The sequence below is a fragment of the Bombina bombina genome, chromosome 1 (assembly GCF_027579735.1).
Source record: "Bombina bombina isolate aBomBom1 chromosome 1, aBomBom1.pri, whole genome shotgun sequence".
In the NCBI taxonomy this organism is placed as follows: Eukaryota; Metazoa; Chordata; class Amphibia; order Anura; family Bombinatoridae; genus Bombina; species Bombina bombina.
In genome coordinates, this window is record NC_069499.1 from 318,393,832 (window position 1) to 318,413,353 (window position 19,522).

At 33.8% G+C, this 19,522-nt stretch overlaps 1 protein-coding gene across 1 annotated transcript in view; it reads left to right on the plus strand.

Annotated features, from left to right (window-relative positions):
• Positions 1-19,522, plus strand: part of CNTNAP5 (contactin associated protein family member 5) — an 886,402-nt gene that overhangs the window by 402,044 nt on the left and 464,836 nt on the right. Inside the window, 1 exon segment of the mRNA XM_053712216.1 lies at positions 16,704-16,810. Coding sequence (XP_053568191.1) covers positions 16,704-16,810 — 107 coding nt within the window.

The following is a 19,522-nucleotide window of genomic DNA, read 5'->3' on the forward strand; positions in this document are numbered from 1 at the left end:
GTGCACCAAGTTTGGAGCAATATTTTGCACCAAGTTTGGAGCAATACTTTGCACCAAATTTGGAGCAATAATATTGTCCCCTTGCTTTGTAATGAGAGACAAAGATGTAACATAATCCATAAGTAGTAATGTATTTTTTTTTTTCATTTTTATCCCTATATCTACTAATGCACCACATTTGGAGCAATGCTTTGCACCAAATTTGGAGCAATAATATTGTTTGATTTAGAAAGCATATGCAATGTTAATAAAGTTTCTAATTTACTTTTATTCTCTAATATGCTTCATTTTCTTGCAGCATCCAACATAACCTTTCTGTGTTTTCAGACTCTCATTGATTTCTATGGCATTTGCGGCCTCAAGGGTGGCGGTTTGAACGATAGATACGCTGCGTCGGAATTGAATTATCAGTTGAAGCTTTGATAAATCTACCCCATAGATACTAGAATATACCTGACATGTGGGTCCAAATCAATCAGAAATGTGTTGGGGTAGTGCCACCTAAATAAACATGATATTGGTTTGATTATTTATCTATTTTATAAAGCTATATTGCTTCTATTCCTTTGATGACTTCAGTTTTCTGGCATTTTCTAGTAGTTGCTCTTATTTGGCAAAACCAAAAGTGGGAGATGCATTTAATTATCTCACCAGCAGGACATGGTACTAGTTTTTATTGAGTGCACAAAATGCAAAATCAGCACAACTAATTTCCCAAAATTCAATTATTGTTTAAAATGCGCTCTAAAAGATTTTTATCTTATAGTCAAAGACACCCTTTTTTATATTACATAAACTTGTCATAAATATTTTGGAATGCATTTGTTTTATAGAAAACACAAGGAATATGTTGTAAGATTATGGGTTCCATGTACTAATCAATGTAAGCTGCTTTGGTGCCCTTGCAAGCCTACTTTCTTCTATGTATGAAGCAGCACTCATCATACCACTGCTTCTTCCAATCTCCACGTCCTCTGAGTTGGCAGAGAGAAATCACCCCAAACTCACTCCCTCAGTGTTATTGACAGGCCCTTCTACAATGATTGGTTCTGGGGACTGGCATTACACACTCACATGAGCATGCAATGCTACATACAGGCAGCAGACGAACAGGTCCCACTGCCCATATGAGAACCTTGTCTGTACGCAATTAAATACATGTGACTTATGTATCATTGAGGAATAACTGCCCTTAGTTACACGAGCCAACAAAGTTGTTTTATGTACACACAAGTCATAACACATTCATATCAAAATATTCTTTATAATGCATTTAAATTTATACCTAAATATGAGTTTAATTATTTTAATAAACATTAGTAAAGAAAAGCAGTAGATAGAATCAGCTTTATTGTATAATGATACTCCAACAACTCTCCAATTTCTTGAACAACAACAAGAGAAAAAAACAACAACATATGGCTAGATAAGTAGAGTGCAATTGATATAGCAAAGTAAGTTATCTTTTGTGCAAAGAATCACCCACAATGTGGCATGATGATGGTTAAATATTTTAAATCTAAACTTGGCTGAAATTTTTTTAGCACTTTTAATTGATAGTCTAGGAAGTGTTATTTGATTGTCCATTGCACTTGCATTACAAGTGGTGAGTTAAATGTTGTGCTCAAGTGTAATCAAAAATATTTTGGAAAATGTAACACTTTTGAGACCTTAAGTAAAATATTATTTTTAATAGTATAGCTGCAAGAAAAGCTCCACTAGTTGTGCAAATTTGTCATAGCACATTATTGTGCACCATTGGCTTGAGCAATATCCAACATGAATTTTACTGTGCATCCCTATGAAAGTCTATTATGTGACAGATTTAGCGCACTTGCAATACTCTACATGCAGATGTTAGTGACCCCTAGCAGTAGATTTAATAAGCAGCGGATGCTGCAATCCACCCCCGTAGTTTCCAGATCGCTGGAAACATAAGTAAAGAAGCAGCAGACGTAAGACCACTGCTCCTTAACTCATCTGACACCTCTGTTGCGGAGGACAGCAATCATCCCCATCGGATACAATTGGGATGATTGACACCCCTTCTAGCAACGGATTGGCCACAAATCGGCAGAGGGCAGCATTGCAAAAGCATTTCACTAGAAATGCTTGTGCAATGTTAAATGCTGACAGCGTATGCTGTCAGCATATAGCGATGTCGGGCGGACATGCGATAACAAATAACTTTGGTCTTTGCAAAAATATTATATATATATAACAAACCAATTTCCAGTTCAGCCCACCAAGAGATAACGGCCTGGGTGCAAGTATACAAAGCACATAGAAAGATGAAGATGCACTCGCAGGACTTCCACAAAACTTTTTTATTGAGGAACGTTTTCGGGGTTCACAACATGCTGATGAAGGGGTTGTGAGCCCCGAAAACGTTCCTCAATAAAAAAGTTTTGTGGAAGTCCTGCGAGTGCATCTTCATCTTTATATATATATATATATATATATATATATATATATATATATATATATATATATATATATATATATATATATATATATATATAATATTGATTGCAATGTGAAGGCACAATAGCCTTAATATTTTTTCCTACACTTGTAATCTAGTTCATATTGTATTAAGCAAAAGTATTTAAAATATTTGTGTTAAACTCTTCAGCATTTTAACGTAGTACACAATGATTTATTGTTTTCACTAACACATGTGGCTGTTAAAGAGAACTATATAATGTTATTGGCAGTCAAATGGTTACAAGGAGGCTGAGATATAAAACTACTTTACTTCTTTATGATGCCAGATTTTGTTTATTATTTCACCACTCAAGGAAAAATAAACTGTTTGTATAGCAGCAGAGCATACAGCTGAATTTTGCTGATAATATTATGACCTTATTTCCTTATAGCCAAGCTGTATCAGTACTGGATAAACACTGAATTGAAAATCAAGCATAGGAGATTTTGAGATTTCATTCCACCCTTTACCTATTCAACTTCAGATATCTATCTGGGGAGCATATATTGGTTTGTGAAAAGGATTATTAGCATCATTATCTGAATACAATACACACTGGATTCTCATTTTATAGGTGAAGCCATCTATTAACCATATTTTTTTATCTAGTCAAAAAGTAAGTAATAATTTTAACCAGTCCAATTGTTGACAATGCATATAGCATGATTATGGAAATATGTGATTTTTAACTCTGTCATTATCAAAATGATTATTGTTTACACTAAAAAAGTGTATTCAAATGCATGCACCACAGTGCTTCTATTTGAATGGAATACACAAAATACTATAACCTAAAAAAATGTTTTTGCAGATTTCAGAAATTACTTTTTCTTATAACTTTTTTCATATTGTGTTGCCCTCATCCAGTATTAACGTCAATAAATTGTGCTTATTCATAACAATACACAAAAAGAAATAGTATAAAACATAAGGAAATGCGAGTAAGAAGAGCATATAATTCTAGATAAAGAGCCAAACAGTAGTCAGTGGGTGAAAATGTAAAGATATCAAAATATTTTTTTCCACCGGGCAGTCTGGGGACAGCGGTTGTAGGTGTGTAAACTAAAAGATTCTCAAAACAAATGCTTCCTGGCTTACACAAATGATATTTTATTCTCATTTCTCATACCCATAGGAGAAATGTCATTTTGAACATTATTGTGATGTTGTACTCTGTTGATAAATACACAGTGCGCTTAGAAACAAGTCTTGGTGAAGACCTAAAATCAGCAGAAAGCCTAAGTCCTGTTTTTTTTTTTTTTTTTTAAAACACAATAAATTCTCACAGTTAGGGGATTTGCTGGCAATTCAGCGAGATTGAATTTCTGATCCACAGCATGTACAGAACTTTATCAAAAAAATACCCAGGAAGGTAAAGATTAAATCTAATTATACTGCATGTGTTTTTCACGTTAAAGAGATTTAGAGTCCCTCTTTGGGACTAGGTACAAACAGGGAGTACTACATTTTTAAATAACATATCGCTAAGTGCAGTTAGGGTGAAGCACAGCATATTCTTTTACTAGAGTTTGATATTGTTTTTATTTTGGAAATTGCTGTAACTTATTTTGAGCTTTTAGGCCATGTGGAATCTTGAAAAACAAAACAAAAAAAGAACCCCCAGAAATAATTTCTAAACCCAAATTACGTCACATTATATCATGGATGTATATTGTATGCCAGTAAAAAAATATTGTCAGCAATTATTTTGTACAATGTTCACTGTTGAAGTTTATGTGGATTGTATAAAAATGTTAGTAAACATAGAAACAAAAAGGGAGAGCGCTACAACGATAGCTGATTGCGGGAACAATGTAGATGAGCTAAATAGCTGAGAATCAGACTATGGATCACTTATGAATATAAGGTGTGCGTACAAAATGACCTATATCTATATGCTGATGGTGGCTGATACATAGATATGTAAGCAATGAGATATAAGGTAAAAACAAGAAGTGTATTATTGTAATAAATAAATAAAAAGAAACAAAAATCAGATATAAAAGATCTAAAATGAAGAACATCATTTTAGATCTTTCAATTTGATATGATTTTTGTTTATTTTTATTTATTATAATAATAATACTAATTGGTAAGCACCCAGGAAAACAAATATCCTAATTGACAATCAAAAATAACGACATCCTATTGTATATGAGACATTTGAAATGAACCAATAGGAGTGACACCATGCATACATAAGGATGTTACAAACATACAGTGAACATCTTTATAAAGGCCGCTGGCCGAAACGCGTAGACCATTGTTCACTGTTGTCTTCACTAGAGCTTTTCAAAAGGAACCCCACCAGAAATCATGGATTTGTGGAGTAACTTAAAATCAGTTATGAACTGGTTCACCAATGTCTTTTTTCCCTGTAAATCAGGTGATTTTCCATCAGTTTATCCTAAACCGTCAAGACACGGATCATCCACAAGCATTTGGAGATACAAAAAGTCCATTGTCACACGGATACCTTGTTACGAAGGGCTTGTCAGCATTACACAATGCCTGCCCGAACATCCACATCTCACGTGAACCGGAAGTATAAAGGGTCACACACAGATACTGCACAGCCGTTCTTCTTGCATCACAGAAGCCACCTGGGCAGCACATTTCATCGCCGCTTGGTCGGCATAATACAACACCTTACCAAGGTTTGATACTAACTTTCACTGCAGTGGCGAAATATTTTAACATTTTTGTCTTGCAATTTTTATATATTTTTGGTACCCTCTGTTTGAAATTCCTTCTCATACAGCATTTTGAGCTAATTTTATTGTAATTTTGTTGTTACCTTATGTCATATTTCTTTTGCGCTTATTAAGTAAAAACTTTTGATTATACTTCTTACTGTATAAACTATTTATTTGATTCTGATCCTCACATTACACACTTCTTGTTTTTACCTTATATCTCATTGCTTACATATCTACGTATCAGCCATCATCAGCATATAGTTATAGGTCATTTTGTACGTACACCTTATATTCATAAGTGATCCATAGTCTAATTCTCAGATATTTAGCTCATCTACATTGTTCTCTCAATCAGCTATTGTTGTAGCGCTCTCCCTATTCGTTTCTATTTTTACTAACTATATCTGACACATGTTTTGAGGAGCATTTGTCTATTTAGGGAGTAGCAGTATTGAGCTTTTTAGGAGTGTATTTCTCTAACCTGTTTTATTTATATCTTGTATAAAAATGTTGCAACAGCTGTAATATAAACAATTCATGAACTAAATTAAATCTAAGTAAATAAATATTTAAAGTATAAGATTGGAGCTCTATTAGTTACATGCAAGCAAACAAGAGTTTATTGTGGATGTTTGTGTATGTCGTGTGTAGCGCTCATATTACAAGTTGAAAATACAGGGAGTGCAGAATTATTAGGCAAGTTGTATTTTTGAGGATTAATTTTATTATTGAACAACAACCATGTTCTCAATGAACCCAAAAAACTCATTAATATCAAAGCTGAATAGTTTTGGAAGTAGTTTTTAGTTTGTTTTTAGTTATAGCTATTTTAGGGGGATATCTGTGTGTGCAGGTGACTATTACTGTGCATAATTATTAGGCAACTTAACAAAAAACAAATATATACCCATTTCAATTATTTATTTTTACCAGTGAAACCAATATAACATCTCAACATTCACAAATATACATTTCTGACATTCAAAAACAAAGCAAAAACAAATCAGTGACCAATATAGCCACCTTTCTTTGCAAGGACACTCAAAAGCCTGCCATCCATGGATTCTGTCAGTGTTTTGATCTGTTCACCATCAACATTGCGTTCAGCAGCAACCACAGCCTCCCAGACACTGTTCAGAGAGGTGTACTGTTTTCCCGCTTTGTAAATCTCACATTTGATGATGGACCACAGGTTCTCAATGGGGTTCAGATCAGGTGAACAAGGAGGCCATGTCATTAGATTTTCTTCTTTTATACCCTTTCTTGCCAGCCACGCTGTGGAGTACTTGGACGCGTGTGATGGAGCATTGTCCTGCATGAAAATCATGTTTTTCTTGAAGGATGCAGACTTCTTCCTGTACCACTGCTGGAAGAAGGTGTCTTCCAGAAACTGGCAGTAGGACTGGGAGTTGAGCTTGACTCCATCCTCAACCCGAAAAGGCCCCACAAGCTCATCTTTGATGATACCAGCCCAAACCAGTACTCCACCTCCACCTTGCTGGCGTCTGAGTCGGACTGGAGCTCTCTGCCCTTTACCAATCCAGCCACGGGCCCATCCATCTGGCCCATCAAGACTCACTCTCATTTCATCAGTCCATAAAACCTTAGAAAAATCAGTCTTGAGATATTTCTTGGCCCAGTCTTGACGTTTCAGCTTGTGTGTCTTGTTCAGTGGTGGTCGTCTTTCAGCCTTTCTTACCTTGGCCATGTCTCTGAGTATTGCACACCTTGTGCTTTTGGGCACTCCAGTGATGTTGCAGCTCTGAAATATGGCCAAACTGGTGGCAAGTGGCATCTTGGCAGCTGCACGCTTGACTTTTCTCAGTTCATGGGCAGTTATTTTGCGCCTTGGTTTTTCCACACGCTTCTTGCGACCCTGTTGACTATTTTGAATGAAACGCTTGATTGTTCGATGATCACGCTTCAGAAGCTTTGCAATTTTAAGAGTGCTGCATCCCTCTGCAAGATATCTCACTATTTTTGACTTTTCTGAGCCTGTCAAGTCCTTCTTTTGACCCATTTTGCCAAAGGAAAGGAAGTTGCCTAATAATTATGCACACCTGATATAGGGTGTTGATGTCATTAGACCACACCCCTTCTCATTACAGAGATGCACATCACCTAATATGCTTAATTGGTAGTAGGCTTTCGAGCCTATACAGCTTGGAGTAAGACAACATGCATAAAGAGGATTATGTGGTCAAAATACTCATTTGCCTAATAATTCTGCACTCCCTGTAAACATGATCGATTGAGCGCAACTGAAGTTAACGCACGATAGGATAGCTTATCTTTAGCTTTTAACTGTTTTGCAAAACAAAAAAGTGTCACAAAACAGATAACAATATAAATTGAAAAGTACAATTACACTCATAATACCACTGATTAAATTTATTTGGAAAAAAAAATTGCACAAAAAAGTTATAAGGGTTCAGGTGTTAAAAGAAAATAAGGAAGGCATGTCTAAATATGTCTATGTGTGTGTATGTAAGTGTGTATATATATATATATATATATATATATATATATATATACGGATCACACTTGCTGGATTTGAGACAAACAATTGTCTTTATTCTGGTGACATTTTAAGGATAATCTCCCTTTCCTCAGACCCACCAGAATAGAGAAATACTGATGTTTGTCAGAAATACAGGGAATGCGGTCTGTATATTTTCTATTTATTGCCCCTGCTGGCACCCTGGTTGTTATTTTTGGTTAGTGAGAGTGCAGTTGCTAACATTTATGTAATATATATATATATTCAACCCTTTCCCACCATTAGAAATGTTCCATGCAGTCCTATCTGCCTGGGCTTTAGCGCTGTTAAGACAGCGTGGAATGTCCTAGCTGTTTGGCTGTCCTGAAGGCATAGTCTCTTCATAAATGGGATTGTGGGCTGAAGGGCGTTCCTAGAATCATAGGCACTACCCCTTACCTGATCCCATAATTGAAATTTGTACTTATTTGTTTACAGTTCTGATGTAGACAAATAATTAGTTGTTTACCATTCCGATGTAGAAAAATAAGTCCCAATGGGAAAGAGATAAATATATATATATATATATATATATATTTATATTTATATATATATTTATATACACAGTATTATATATATATATAGTCTGACATTTCTACACAAAATGTGTCTGCATGTAGCACTTTGGATAATCTGACACCACCTGAGCATAATGCTTTAAAAACTCTGACAGAGGATAGCACCATTGTGATTAGGCCCGCGGACAAGGGCGGTGCCATTGTGGTGTTAAATTATGCCCAATATCATGCAGAGGCTTTACGCCAACTTGATGATGGCTTAACTTACCGCAAACTGACATTCAATCCTACTAATACTTTTAAACAACAGGTTGATAAGTTCTTGGGTTTGGCATTCAATGCCAATATCATTGATGATGACACATATAGGTTTCTGACAGTGAATAATCCAATCTGCCCCATCCTATATCTCTTACCCAAGATACATAAAACCCTATCCAATCCCCCTGGTAACCCGATTGTGTCAGCTAGGGGATCATTGTTTCAACCCATAGCAGAGTATATTGACCACTTCTTGCAGCCTGTCGTTCAATCCACCTCCTTTTATCTCAGAGATTATTCTAAACACATCTCACATCTTAGTGCTTTGGATGATATACAGTCGACTGACATCCTGGTGACAATGGATGTCGTCAACTTGTATACAATCATCCCCCATGGAGATGGTCAGAAGAATCTTGACACAGAATGTATACTACACTGGTCCACCAATTGAGTTTTTGATACACTTGATGAAGTTCTGTCTGGAAAAGAATTATTTTGGTTTTGACAATAATTTTTATTTGCAATCGTTGGGCACTGCGATGGGGGTCTAACATGGCTCAATCGTATGCAAATATATACATGTAAATGTATGAACACGAACATATTCTTCTTCTAGAACTGTAATCTAGCCCATAGTCTTATTTAGCTCAAAGCAGTTTACAAGGGAAGTGAATTATTTGTATCTTCAAATTTTATTAGTAAAATGAATATCTTTATCGGCCATTTTTTCATTCTCATTTTAAATAACCAATTTCTACAGGAACTAATCAGTAAAATCAGGCAATATTTTCCTTTAAAACTCTTTAGGGATCCAAGCAATGCATATGCTATTTTCTTGATGTTGGACATCCTGCTGACCAGATTGTTAACTATAATTTAGTAAAAAGCCTTGGTATCTTTAAACATTTTAGAATAGTGTATTAAATATCTATATGAACGGTAGTATTATTTCCTTTTAAAGCATAATAAATTACAATTTAGATATTAATTTTGCTGTATCACATTTGGAAATTTGTCAAGCATAGGAAATAAACTTTGATCTTATTTGCAAAGGTAAAATAACATTTAGGTATTTATTCCACATCTGGCCACATTTGTTAGAGCTAGACACACACACACAAACAGTATATTTACATATATATATATATATATATATATATATATATATATATATATATATATATATATATAAAGATTTATAACAATTCTATATGGAAATATTCTTAAGGATGTTTATAAATAGCAATCTAAAATATGGTTTTGTTATTTGTTCAAGATCTTTATTGATAATCCTCATTGAAACAATGTTTGAGGGGGAAAATAGTAATATTTATTTCACTAGGAATATTATTCTAGTAAGATTTATCTTTTTCAATCACTTCAGACAGTTATGTTTAAAATGATTTGGACAAAAAAGTACAGTTTAAGTCTATACGACACTCTGCTGTGGTAGATTTTGTATAAGCTTTTATTAAAAGGCTGCTGGAAATTCAAGTTAATAAGACTATTTCCATGGATAAAAAAAAAATATTTTCATTGTAAATTACAAAATATTTTGTTATATAAGTATTGTATGCAGTATAATGTTGATAAAGTTTTCTTTTTCATACTACATATATTTCAGTACATTTTTCAGGTTTGCTTCTAATTAGTACAAAGAGATTAAAATAAATGTTCCAACTGATATGCTGGAAAATAATGAGAGCATTATAATTCCCTGGGATGCACAAAATCTGTGTTCTAAGGCTTTAAGAATTAATGTCTGACCAAGGAAAGATAAAGGGGTTCTTTGAGAGAAATCATTGCACACTAAAGAAGATTCTGATTGAAAGCTTATCAATTGAACTAACATTTCAAACACCATAAAGTCTTTCTTTTTCTTTTCAACAAATTGGAAGATTTCACAGAAAATGCTATTGCTCTCAGATATATATTGTTTATTTTCCAGGTTTATTTCATTTTGTTTTTCTTTCCTGTTTAAGCATATATGAATATAAATAGAAACTGATGATTTATCAGACCTCTGGACAGATTTTTGTGTCTTTTCCATCTCTAGTTGTATTGGACTTTTTTCCTGTTCTTTTTTTTTGCTTGCTTCTGCCAAGCTGTCTAAACATGATTCATCCCACTTCTGACACCACCACTTCATGGAAAAGGAGAGTATGGATTTATTTTTTAAAAAGTAATAAAATACAAACTAGTATTAAACTTTATGGGCTAGATTACAAGTGATGCCTTAACACATTACAAGTTGAAAGTTAATGCAACTGTAGGAGCACAAACTAAATTTGTGCTCATTGGGATAGTGTGATTAAAGACCTTGGGGCCTATCAAGCTGTCAACCTAAAATATGCTGGAATTCCGCATTGTAATTGTTGCAAGATCGATCCAATCCTAGATATCAAAGCCTACAGACCGTCAAAAGTTGAAATTTGTGACATAGAATATGGTCTCAATCTGACGCAGATCAACGCTTACATCATTACAGATGTTCCGAATACACCTTCGGTTCTATCTGACACTTTTTTCGAAGTTATCAAACTTTTAACAGGTACGCTCTTGGCTATTCGGACGCATCGTACCTGGTTTTAAATCCGCCACCCTGGAGGCCGCGGATGCCATAGAAATCAATGGGAGTCTGAAAGCAGCAAAAGCTTATGTTCAATGCTGCAAGACAAAGAAATATAACCCATTGATTTCTATGGTAGAAAACAAGTAACGTTTACAGCTAACACCCTAACATAAACCCCGAGTCTAAACACCCCTAATCTGCTGCCCCGACATTGCCAACACCTAAATAAAATGTATTAACCCCTATTCCGCCACTCCCCAACATCGCCGCCACCTGAATAAAGTTAGTAACCCCTATTCCGCTGCTCCCCGCCACGGCCGCCACTAATTAACGTGTTAAACCCTAAACCTCTGGTCTCCCACATCACTACCACTAACTAAACCTATTAACCCCTAAACCATCAGCCCCCCACATTGCCATAAACTAAATTAAGCTATTAACCCCTAAACCTAACAAGCTGCTAACTTTTAATTAAAATTACAACATCTCTATCTTCAAATAAATTTAAACTTACCTGTAGAATTAAAATAAACTATTTTAAACTAGTAATTAACCTACCCTAACTATTATCCTACAATTAAATTAAACTACCAGAAAAATAAAATAAATGACATATTAAAAACCTAACCCTACTCAAATTATTTAAATATACTATTAAACATTATTAAAAGTACTAAATTACCACAAAAAAATAATTTACAAAAAAAAAACACTAAATTACGAGAAAAAAAAAACACATTATCAAAAATAAAAAAAGAATTACACCTAATGGCATTGCCCCAAAGATATCAGCTCTTTTACCTGTAAAAAAAATATAAACACCCCCCTACAGTTAAACCCAGCACCCACCCAACCAACCCCCCAAATAAAAAAATCTAATATAACATAAGCTCCCCATTGCCCTGAAAAGGGCATTTGTATGGGCATTGTCCTTAAAAGGGCATTTAGCTCTTTTACATGCAAAAAAACTTTAAAAAACCTAACACTAACCCTGACGATCCACTTACAGTTCTTGAAGTCCCACTTGAAGGATCCATCCAGCCGGAGAAGTTCTCATCCAGGTGATAAGAAGTCTTTATCCGAGCGGCCTCTTCCATCTTCATCCAGCCGGAGAATACCTCATCCAGGTGGCAATAAGTTTTCATCCAGACGGCATCTTCTATCTTCATCCATCCGGCGTGGAGCTTAATTTAGTTTATGGCAATGTGGGGGGCTGACGGTTTAGGGGTTAATAGGTTTAGTTAGTGGTGGTGATGTGGGAGGCCAGAGGTTTAGGGGTTAATATGGTTGTTTAGGTTGCAGCGGGGTCGGGGAGCAGCGGGATAGGGGTTAATAACTTTATTTAGGTTGCGGCGGGGTCGGGGAGAGGCGGGATAGGGGTTAATAACTTTATTTAGGTTGCGGCGGGGTTGGGGAGCGGCGGGATAGGGGTTAATAACTTTATTTAGGTTGCAGTGATGTCGGGGAGTGGCGGGATAGGGGTTAAACATTTTAGTATAGTGGCGGCGTTTAGTGACAGGGTATGAATAAAGTTGGGAAAAAGCCAAATAGACTCAAGATCGATGACTGTTAGTTAACAACAGTCCAATGTTCATCGCCCCGTACTTGGTGTGCGTCTTTTTGCCGGCTTTTTTAATAAATAAGGAGATTGTATTGAGATATGCGGCCGCGATGTTAGGCAATGTTAGGCGAGCGTATTGGTGCCGGTGAATGCTGCATAGTTGACAGTTTGATAGATATTCCCCCTTGTGTAAAAGATTAGGGCTAAATAAAAAGTTGCAAAAAACACAAAATAAATGTATTAAAATAAAGTATTGCACTTATATATATACATTAACTAATAAAAATATTCACATAAATATTAAAAATAAAAAGTTATAAGGATTAAAAAGGTATATGGTATATGAAAAAAGTTTTTAAATGGAAAGGGCTATAATGTATATATACATACATATACATGTCTAAATATGCGTATGTATATATGCAACGATATATATGAATAAACATGTATATTTATGTTTATATGTGTATATATGTATGTATATAAATAGGTATATATACTTTGGAACCCTTTCAAGTCAAATACATGAAAAAACATTTGTATTCAATTTTAATATTTAGAAATGTGTCTTACTGTATATGTACTATTTTTTATATTTATATTTTATGTTTTAATATATATACTATTTATTTAATATATTATATTACATAAAAATAACCAGATATATAGAGATATACATTTAAAAATAAATAGAACATTTTTTTCTAAGTGAAAAACATTGGAATGTATTAATAACTACTTTCAAGTTAGCGATGTAGGTTGAACGCAGTGTCGGGTATACGTGCAAGCAATGTGTTAGTTTTTTGTTTGTTTTTTTCAGTTTGCACACTCCATTGAAGTCTATGGGATAAGATATATCCAAAGTCCTTAAGTTGGCACATCGGCTTTTGCTAACCCATGTACGTGAAAAGTTTACTTCTGCTGGTGTTTGCGTGCAAGCTAAAGTGCTAAATAGCATGCTACTTGTATTATAGCGCAAAATGTTTACTTTATGATATCTTAAAGGGAAATTTTAAGCAAAAATGCCCTACCATTACTATTAAATCACATAATTTATATATTTTAAATACATTTTGTGCCTGAAAAAAATATTTAATTAAAAATGGATACAGCCATATTATTTTGTACTGTAATCCTTACTGGCCAGTAAGAACAACTGTTACTGCTTTCCTAGTAGAGAGGGACACATAGCTGCAAGTGTAAGATTTATTTTAGTTTAGGACAAGAACATGAATTTTTCAAAAACAAGATAATTCTGTAATGCTCTCTTGTAGATACAATACCAACAAGGTTCACTACAATCTCTCTTTAATTCAATTTGAATAATACAGAAGTACAATTTATAGTTATTGATAAAATCAGGATTTAGTGCTAAGTTGCACATTCTAGGTTACTTGCATACAGAGAGCAGATAGTTCCTCCTATGCTCAAGCAGTGATATACATTGTACCTTTCAAGCTAATGAAACTTGTCAACCAAAGTGTATATTTTTGCATTTGTTTTGACAAAAACAAACATAAGATCTGCAGAACAGTAAATTGAACCACATTTCAACACTACAGATAATCTTCAATGTATCCCAATACGGCTGCTTTGTTCAGAATTTGTAAATGAGTTCCAAAATTTCTATGCAGCAATTTAATACAATACCCAAGATGCTGGGTTAGCAGTTACAGAGTTTGAAGTTCAATTGCCTTTTCAGGAAAGATAAAAACATATTTCTACCTGCACAGAATAAGCTCAATTTCAGCTACGGAGCAAGGGAAATGAAAGTTGGCAGTCACAGTATTTCAGTCTAGACAGAAATGAACACTGTGCAATCAGTGTGATATAACCTTTTAACACTAAGGGCAAATAAGACACAGGAATATGCAGTCAACATTACAAATGGTGAATGCTAATCATTAATGAAAATTCTTGTAGAAATATCAATGAGGCTATATTAGGTATACTTCAAATGAAATGAACACACTTTAATCAAAATTTTTAATTTGCATTTCATTAAACCCATAATTATGGATTGTTTCCAATTTTATAATATGAATACTTTTTAATTAAATAAATTAAACTTATTTTAATCACAATAGTAAGCTGAGGTTTATGACCACTAGAATTCAGGTTATCAGGTTCTCTTATATAAGGAAACACTTTAAATCTTTAGTATATACATTTTCATTTATAGAAGAGAGACCGATAATATCAATACTTTCATATTTAGGGATTTCATTAAAAAAACAGAAGCAAAAATGTGTTAAAGTTTATTACTACAAAAGGTTTCAAATGAAACATAGTCGTATAAAGAGAAAGCTGTACTATATTGAAATGGCGGTTGACACGGCATTAATTTAGACTTAGATGATAGGCAATACAATTAATACACAATACAGTAAATGCATGCAAGCAGGGTTGATATAGACAGAAACATATGGGTATAAGACAAAAATAAAAATCAAAACAAAAAGTATTTCCTATAAGTGACTGGTACAAATATTACATGGGTACTAGTGTTATAGTCCTTAAAAAATAAATGTTACATCTCTGCACCACAAATAAACCTAACCCCCAAATCCCAAACTGCAAGTTAAACCTCATCTAACCCCTCCTCCCCGTTGTGATGAGCCCTTTGTGGTATCCCTTCATCTAGTGTTCTATGAACCCCCAACTGCAATTAACCACAATCCTCATTACAATTAACTGTTGCTCCCTATAGTAAGTAGCCAGAGACCCACATTAAATTCCCTTGAGAATATTAGTCTCCAAATTAGGTATATCTGGAGAAATATATACCCCAAAGAAAAAAATCCTCATCACTAATATGACCTAATTAAGTAAGAAACTATGCATAAAAATGGAAGTAAAAAACTAAATATAACATACTTAAAAAATATACTCCTTTTCATAATATTAGTCTTCTTTAAGTACACTATAGGTTACATCAAAAGATAATTGGTTTCTGTTTTTGTATTATTGGTTTGAAGCTATTGTTAACTCACATGTACTGGTATATTAGATCATAAACAGTTACAGGAAGTGAGTAACATGGTATCCAGCCATGTTGTATACATATTGTTTAGTTGCTGATATATATTGTAGATAAATTAAAAAAAAAAAAGTTTATTGTCATTTTAAAAGACCAGTAAACACAGTAGATTTGCATAATCAACAAATGCATGATAAAAAGACAATGCAATAGCATTTATGAAGTTGTGGGGCAGCTGTGGGGGCCGATCGCTGCGGACTCATACGTACCCAGGGTGATTTAATCTGCCAGTTAATAGCTGACATACTGGTTAGGAAGCTGTGATCTCACTCATTGGGCTGTATTTGAGTTTTACCATGCATAGAAAAATTGGAAAACAGCATTCAGCATATGCCTTTCACCATTTAGGTTTCAAACGTAATACAGTGTTTATATAGAATTTTTTTTTAAATATTTAAAATAAATAATTAGGAATTATTAATGCTTAAAAAGATATTTTAGCAAATCAAAACAAATGACTACTTTTTCATCAAAAACTACAAATAATAAGTCAGTATGTCCAACATAAATGGATGTTGTTTAATAGAATTTATCTAGTAGCATCTGTAATTAAGTACAAATGTTTTTGTAGAATCTCATGTGTTGTGATATGTTGATGTTAATGTATTTAATTTGTGGTTAAATATCACTGTATGCAAAATGTACCAATCTGAGTAGTTATGCAAACAGTATCTAATTAAATGTATTCAATCTATTCAAGCACAATCCGTTCTTATGTAAATTTAAAAATCCACTGGGATTTTAACAGGTTTGAAATTGCAGTGGCTAAAAAAAAACTCATTTGTAATTGAGTCTGAATTGAGTGTATTTGTGAGAGTGGTTGACTTTTGTTTAGTAATTCAGCATATCTGGTTCATCAATTTCAGGAGTATCCACCATTTGAAATTATTGATTTGCACAGATCTCTTTCAGTCTCCCCACAGCTAATTAACTATCAGCATGACTTGGAAGTCATTTTTAAACTCAGATACTCAGTGGTACAATGACAATGAAAACAAGCGCTTTTTTTTCTCTTCCGACAGGTGCTTGCCAAATTATTGTGAACATGGGGGAGAATGTTCTCAGTCCTGGAGCTCATTTTACTGTGACTGCAGCGACACAGGTTACAGTGGAGCAACCTGCCATAGCTGTAAGTGAACTTTTAATCTATCTTTAGATAAGGTATGTACGAGTGAACTGACAATGTGAATGAATGCTGCCACAAGGTTCCATCTGTTAAATACCGCAAGTTAGCCCAGATGGGATTGTGAAATCAGCGAAACTGGGAATGCAAGTCACTTGGCTTTTGTTAAAGCAAAACTTGAGAACTCAAATCAACTCTCAAGAGATTGTAAACACTGTATTTATGTCATTGGATCATTTCCACTGTATATAAAAATAATAAAGGTTTAGCAAAAATAAAAGCGTTTTCATCTTTTATATCTCTCCAATGCTAACTTGCTGTATACTTGCCACAATCTTTTTTTCCAGTAGATTGATTTAGGGACAAAATGCAAATATATATTTATATATTGCCCATAGCAGGAAAAGGAAAGAAACAAAAAAGCATAATATTTGTTTTTTTGCCTACGAAAGGGCAAGATGACAAGTGTCGTGCTAATGTTTACATTCCAATGTTCTTCACATAGGGGAAAATGTTCTATGAATTTAAAATAGATATTCCTATATATATATATATCTGTATATACCTATATATATATATATATATATATATATATATATATATATATATATGTGTGTGTGTGTATGTGTATATATATATATATATATATATATATATATATATCTCAACTAAATGAAAGGAGAAGAGTAGGATAAAAAGTACCTTGGTTTGCAAGGAGAGCGCTCCAATGTCTCCTCCGGAGCCTCAGTGCTGAACAGCCATTAGCCATGAGAGCTCCCCCTGCAAGTAACAATAGTAGCAAAAAAAGTGTTCACCCTGAATATAGCAAACTGGTAAACTATATGTCAATAGAGTAACAGCACATAGCTGATTGGAAGAAGGTTTAAAATATACCTATATTGAATTGCACTAAAAATGCAAACAGTCAAACAGACAAGACAGTGACCTGGAGCGTGGAAATGGAGTGTGACATCATCTGACCTGTTTCTCAAAGATAGATGTGTGTAGTTGTTCACCCTTCTTATAGGGTGTAAGTATTGTCCATTTGACTGCTTTTTAAGTGAAATTAAAAAAAAGATGTATTAAACCTTCTTCCAATCAGCCAAGTTCTGTTACTCTACTAACACATTTTGTACCAGTTTGCTACATTCAAGGTGAACACTTTTTTGCTATGTGTGTATATACAGTATAAATATAAATATAAATATATATATATATATATATATATATATATATATATATATATATATATTACAGTAGATATATATGGAAATATCTATTTAGAAATAAATATAATATTTTGCTCCATGTGAAGAACTTTGAAATGTAAAATATTTATAACTATCTTTGGGTTAGCACTCTAGGTTTAACTCCTGTCTGGTTAGTGTGCAGGCAAAAAGAGTTAGTTTTTTTTTTATCTACTTTATTTTTTTCTAGTTTGTGCACTCCATTGAAGTCTATGGGGAGAAGTTAGCATGGTCGCAAAATTCGAAGTCCTGAAGTTAGGGTGCATTGGCTTTTGCTTGCACGCAAACATTTTGCTTTAAACTTGTAAAACAAACAGTAACCCATTCACGTTAAATGATTACTTCTGGCAGTGTTTGCATGCAAGTGAAAGCGCTTTATTGCATGTCACTTTTAATCTGGTCCGAAGTCTTTTAATGTTGCTAATTTGTTCCTTTGTTTGCATTTTATATTTGTAAAACTTTAGCCAGTTAAATGCAAAATGTTAACAGGTTAGTGTTCTCTATTTACTTGTTGCTAAATGGATGGCATTTAAGTTACAACACAGCATGCAAATGACTGAAACACACAAAGTGGAAAGACTTCTTCAAGACTTTTGATCACAGCCCTCAATAGCCTTTGTTCATCTGTAACAGTTCTTTGACACTGTTGCTAATTTACAATAGCAATAAAATGCTGTATTGTAATGGCAGACATTCTTATACTTTTGCTTTGAACATTATATTTTTTTCTTTACACTGTTTAATTGTAAAATGATTTATATTTTATTTTGCCTTTAATATTGGTCCCCACAATACAAATGTTAACTTACATTTTTAATTGTTGTATGAGCCTAATTATATCTTCTTTCTATATATGTTAAAAGCCACAGCAAATATAAAAAATGTAAGACTATAGTCAAGTACATTTCATTTGTTGCTATAGTTACAAACGCATTTGTGTTTATGCTTTTTTAAATTAGTGAATGCTCCTACTAAAACAGAATACTGAAATGTGTGGGATGTTAATTGTTCCATGTAAAATGCAACATCTGTTTAAAAACTGAATATGTATTGTATGTAGTGTGCACACATTATCTGTTCCACTTATGAGACCCATAGGCATGTCTGATATAAACTTATAATGTTCAAAGCAAAGTATAAAAATCCAGGTTGCTTGACTGTTGTTTTCCCTAAGATCCACAGAAAACTGCAAGCTGCCTGTTGCAAGAGAGCCTGTGTTCTTTTTTTACTCTCTGGCACAACCTACCTTCAGCTGTGACATATTTTGCAATTAACCACAAACTATTTAAATCCAGCCTTTTCCTGTATTCCTCACATTTAAAAGATTCCCTGGTGTGCTGTATCCTGTTTATCTGTTTTGTAACTTCATTGCTAACTAGTTTGATCAGGATTTGTTTTATCTTTTGTCTGCTAAGTTTGAGCTTCACTGCCTGATCATATTTTGACTCTTGCATGATCTGATTGAACCTTG